The sequence below is a fragment of the Idiotropiscis lumnitzeri genome, chromosome 13 (genome assembly GCF_059441095.1).
Source record: "Idiotropiscis lumnitzeri isolate Australia: NSW breed Sydney's pygmy pipehorse chromosome 13, RoL_Ilum_1.0, whole genome shotgun sequence".
Lineage (NCBI taxonomy): Eukaryota > Metazoa > Chordata > Actinopteri > Syngnathiformes > Syngnathidae > Idiotropiscis > Idiotropiscis lumnitzeri.
In genome coordinates, this window is record NC_142403.1 from 741,566 (window position 1) to 747,500 (window position 5,935).

Consider the following 5,935-nt stretch of genomic DNA (forward strand, 5'->3'; position numbering starts at 1 on the left):
TATTCTCGACATTCTTCTTTAGCATAGGTGCCGTCGTGGTTGCAGCAGACTTCGACAAACATCTCTTATCAGGATTCAGCACGATGTTGGTTGCGTCAGCTTCTCTCCTGCATTCCCACTCAAACTGCAAACACTCAAGCATAGTCTACTTCACTAGATTGCAACATGTTATATGCACTACGTATTAAAATAAAGCTGTGTCACGGCAAATGGATAATAACCTCTTAATATTATTCGAACACCTATGATCACATTTTTATATAATTTCAATATTTAGTCATTTTCAACAGAGCGCACTTATATACTAAATATTTAACAATGTTCCCATTAAACACCTTTGCCAGTCAACAAATATAAGGCGTTTATTTCACATTCAAGAAAATGCGGCTCCAGGAATTTAAGGGTGCCACTTCCAGAAAAAAACAATAAAATATCTCCTGCAGAAATATATCAAGTGCTAAGCATTGAGTTAACATCTTTTACCTTTTTTTAAATCAAAGAGTTATCAGCCTAAAAAAACCGGAAAGCCTAATTATCCAAGTAGAACAGGTCAACATGTTCAGTACACAAGCAATAAAAATGGCTGTCCTCATGAAAAACTAATTCAAAATGAGCTTTGACACCACTTTTTCTGTTGAATATTTTTTGAACTGGTCTTAATGAGAAAAATTAGTTTGTGACTGCCCTGCCAGTGACTTAAATCTGGGTTGGAACAGAGTCAGGGCCATTGGGATTTGCTAGATTATTTCACACATCTGGGCTTTGTGTTTTCCTTTAAATAATGTTTGTGCAACCACATTTAAGCACTCCTTCACAACTTCCCCATCACTTGAACGTTTTTTTATGTTTCTCCAAAATCCATGATACTTTTACTGAATATTCGTTTGCATGCCGCTGGGATGTAAACGAAAATGTAAAAATCTGTTGTACTGCACTTGAAGATCGATGTTTTTGCGTGCGCTCACCTCAAACGTCAGCGGATAACTGTGCACAAAAGGGCGGTGCTTTGTTTCGTAGTGGCGCTTCGCAATGTTGCGACGGTTTCGGAGCATATGATGCACACTGGTTTTGAATTGGCTGCAGCCAGAACGAAACTAAATTTCTCCGTCCATTCATTTAAAACAAGACGCATCGGCCTTGCTAATTTTTTAGCAAGGCATACTGTCAGCAGCACTCTCTTCCGGTCTGCTGCGCAATTGGCAGTGGATCGTAAACAAAAGATGTGATTGGCTCAAATCAGTGACTCCTTTTTCCGTATTTACTAGAATTGCAGCGCCAACGTTTGCGAATGCGCCCTGAAAAAAATTCATCATAGATTGGCCATGGGTCCGGTCCGAACCATCCCGCAGTCCGGATCTAAACAATCCAAAATTATTTGATGTGGTGCCCGTTGTGGTAAGCATGAGTAATGCAGGCATATCTCCCGGTAGCTATTAAATACACACATTCCTACAAAATGATACATATTAATGCTACAAAAACAAGAAAACTTTGGCAGATGATGCCTCAGGAAATGAATTGCAAACTTAATGGGACCTCAAAGTTGCCTTATGGTTGAGGCCAAGTCAAAACTTTTGGCCTATTTAAAAAAAAAATTTAAATGTCAGATGACGTCTTAATTTGCCATTGGAATTAATTCAGAGTTGTCTCACAACACATCCTGAAAATTTGTTATGAATATTTCTTTTACTAAGGTACAGAAGAAAGGTCCGTGGCTTCAGAGAATAATTTTCAAGATATGAGTTGTTGATTGGCAGTTGTTTTAGCACTTTATGGTGGCATGTGACTCAACTCTCGTTACAAGTTTCAGGTTGGAAGACAAGAAAATAAAAACTGAGGCTTCAAGTTATTTATTGCCACAAAAAAAAGGGGAGGGGGGAATTACATGTCATGCATTTAAAGTGACCACATAGCCTCTGCTTTCTGAGTGCTAACATACAATGGCAAACGCCATAGAACTACAGTCTAACAATTAGCATTTGTTTGGCAGTTTTGTTACACTTTAATAGTAGATATCCGAACATAAATGGTGCTGTAACACATTAGGGCAAGATCATATAATATTCACAAAAGTCACTCAATTAGTTGTGCCATTCAGATCCTTCGCTGGCCATTTTTCTGTGGATTCCATTAGGAGGTTTATGTTATAAAATCCCAGCTTTTTTTCTTTTCTTGAAAGGAAGGTCCTACATTAATGGAGACATATTGACATTTCAACATTTCAATTCCCTATTGAGCATTACAGCTTCGCCTCCGTTTTTTAGTAGACGTTTGACCAAGTATTTGTGCAATTATTTTAGATAAACTCCTGACTTGGCCTGGGCGATAAACCACTCCAAGGATGTGTGCAGAACAAGATACAATCGGCTGATGGAAGGCACTAAGTCGGTCAAAGAATGCCCAGCTTTTACCGTTACCAAAATTTATTACAATAACCGACATCATTTTGCCCATGTCGGTGAATTTGATTTATTTATTTATTTTTTTAAAAAGAAAAGAAGTCTTTTCTGTCTGCGGTTCATGCCCAAGGTTACAGCGCATGTAGCCACATCACACCATCCATCTGAACAAGAATGTAAACTGATGGCAAGGTAGTGGCTGGCAATTCAGATCAAGTAGCGGCTGACACGGCTGAAACCGAAGTAACGTTATTTGAAGTTGTTCCACATTTTTTTTTTGCGCAAACCGTGATTTATCGTGCATTGCATTTATCGTTATCGAGGTAAAACGGCCAGATTTATCGTGATATTGATTTGAAGTCATATTGCCCTGCCCTACTCCTGATTACATAGCATTTGATTTTGTGGGGTTTACTGTATTTTATGTCCTATGTCTACATCATTTCACACTGTTATCTAAACCCAGCCATCAAGTGAATATTCTCCAAAAGTCCATTATCACCATCAGCGACCCCAGTGCCCAGATGATGAGTAATGAAGTTATTCAAAACAGACACCTTAAAATCTTCCTTTATTTTCATCTCAAATTGAAAATCAAGATCAAAACACATGGTACTTTTACCGTTTTGAAACTGCATGTTTAGGACTAAAAGTGCAGAAGTTTTCAAAGGCAAGCAGCAAATATTGTAAGAAAAATTCATAATACTCCAATCTACACTTAGTTCAACAATTAGTAATGCTTCAATGATAATTACTCACATTAATCTGCAGAACCTGAGTTTAGTTGATTGGTTAAAGTTCCCCCTGGGAACTGGATTGGACTACTTCATGAAGTTGCAAGGGCAACTTGACATCCCTGCATTACTCAGAAAATGTTCCTCCAATCATTTGAAAAGCTGGGAGTCTAGGTTTGAACTCTGTAGCCTGAACATATCTAGCGAAAATTGGATCCAAAATTTTCACTCAAGCATTTGAGATGACATGAGGGTTGGTTTGGGCATTTGAAACAGAAGCAAACTTTGATTGGATTGGTTATGTGTTTGGGAACAAAAAAGGCCTGAAGAAAAATGTGTTGATTTGACAAATAAATGAGATTCACAAAAGGAAGATTTAGCTTCTAAGTATTTGGAGTAGCTATTGGGGCAGAGGTTTTGGTTTCCTTGGGTAACCGTACCAAAGCTTGGGAAGTAATATTTTGGGCAGGGCTGCAAGAAGTGAGTATACAGACAGGAACTCTGGAACTGAGAGGAGGGTTGTCCAAAGAATTCGAGCGTTGCACCGTGGTACTGCTTTTGGCAGAGTCACTCAAACTGTGCGTAGAGACAGAGTGAGACATCTAGAATAAGAAAACAAAATGGGAGACAAAGTTCGGGCAATTAATATAATATCACAAACACTCTGACAACAGTGCATTACTCTTACAAAGGGATCAGATAAATGTATAAAACATTGACAACCGGTAAAGCCCTCAAATAGAATACTTCAAGTTTTGCAACAAGGCATGTTCTCCTCTTGTCCCAACCACAAGCTACCTCAACTGTTCCTTTGTTGGCTAAATTCCATAAGATCTGATTGTGTACTGACACACATCAATAATCCCTAAATTATATGGACTATTGGATGAGGCTTGCCAACAGGAGCCCACAATGAAGCAGGTTCTAGTTAGCAGTGGATGCAGTAGACCAAGGCAACATTCCAGCAGCCTGTTGCTTTGTAGGGGCTGCAATAAAATGAGACAGGAGCAAAATTACTGTGTAATGTAATGTAAAAATTGTTCAACCACGACAATCAAGGAATGTTTTTAGTGGTATATGGGAGTGTTGGGTGGGGATTGCGGTGGGGAGAGTTTCTCACATTATTTTTAAGGGAGAGTCTGGAAACTCTCGTCCACTTCGACGTTATTCCTTCGGTCATAACCCACAGCTCGTGACCAGAGGTGAGGGCAGTCTCCAAGTTCACTAAGCACATGTAGACTGGTTAGCAACCTGCATGCACCCTCCAGTACATCGCCAAGGGGGTAGAGATGGTCCACTGTTCCACAGCCACAACCACACTGCTCGTTCTGAATCTTGAGAGTCAACTTTTTGACAGCCCCTCCTCTTCAGCACCCCTAAAAAGATCTTAACAGGAAGTCGGAGGAGTATGATCCCCCTATAGTTGGAAGGCAACCTCCAGTCCCCCTTCGGAAAAGGGAGAACCACCACCTTGGTCTGCCGATCCAGAAGCACAGATGTCCATGCGATGTAGCAGAGGCGTGTTAACCCGGACATCCCACAACATCCAGAGACTTTAGGAACTCTGGGCAGATCTCATCCACCCCTGGGGCATTGCCACTGAGGAGCTTTCAAGAACCTCTGTGACCTCAACTCAAAGGATAAGAAATCCTGCCTCTGAGACCCTAGACTATATTTCCTCACGGGAAGACATGTTGGTCTGTTGTATTCTCTCCACCAATTCACAACGTCGCGTGTTGAGGACAGCAGCACCCCCCTCCCTCATTTCCACTATACACTGTGCTGACAGTACACTTCATACCCCACCTGAGATGCTGGCTGTTGGACAAGAGTTTCTTCCATCCAGAAGTTATTTTCCGCAGCCATGCCAAACTCCACCCAAACTCCTTGGTGATCATGGCTACATTTTGCTTGGCCAGCCGGTACCGATCAGTTACCACAGGCCAAAAAGGGCAGATAAGACTCCTTCGTCAGCTTGACAGCATCCCTCACAGCTGGTGTCAACCAACAGTTCGGGTGTTGCGACCTCGACAGGCACAGATCATCTTACGGCCACAGCAACAATCGGCCGCTTCAACAACGGAGGCACAAAATATGGTTCACTCTGACTCAGTGTCCCCTGCCTCCCTGGGACTTGGACAATGTTCTGCTGGATGCGGGAGTGGAAATACATTCTGACAGGGGATTCTACAAGATATTCCCAACAAACCCTCACAATACCTGCCGCGTTGGACCAGCATCCTCACCCACCATCAGAGCCAACACACCAACAGGTGGTGATCAGATGACAGCTCCACCCTTCTTCACCCGAGTGGCCAAAACATGCAGTCACAAATCTGATGACACGACGACAAAGTCAATTGCATAACTGGCTTAGGGTGTCCTGGTGACAATTGCACACCAGCTCATGGTCTTACCCTAGCAAAGAGGTGACATTCCACGTCCACATGGGATGTGGCTGAACTTTGTGAAAAAAAAAAAGACCAGAAAACCTAGTACAATGCAGACAATTAGATGATATGAATACTAAGCCATTAACCACCTCGGGATGGATACGTGGTGGAGACCTCTAAAGGGATAAAGCAGTACTAGATGGATGGTCAATGCACTGCAAGAGACTATGAGTTCACCCAGCCCTTTCAATTAAAAAGAGAGAGTGGCTTCACTCATCCGGAGGCTTCAGTTACTCCTGTGTTGAGCTGGTCGATGACTATATATCATGACAATAGTTTGTCATCACCAGCAAATTTCATTTTATAATGATCTTGATTTGGCAGACTGAACAAGAATGTGAGGAAGTGA

The 5,935-nt window shown here is 41.7% G+C and overlaps 1 protein-coding gene across 1 annotated transcript in view; it reads right to left on the reverse strand.

The window, feature by feature from the left end:
• Positions 1-2,953: 2,953 nt before the first annotated feature.
• ect2 (epithelial cell transforming 2) overlaps positions 2,954-5,935 on the reverse strand; it is a 299,642-nt gene continuing 296,660 nt past the window's right edge. Inside the window, 2 exon segments of the mRNA XM_088312727.1 lie at positions 2,954-3,585; positions 3,588-3,735. Of these exon segments, the coding sequence (XP_088168853.1) occupies positions 3,359-3,585; positions 3,588-3,735 (375 nt within the window). The 3' untranslated portion in view covers positions 2,954-3,358.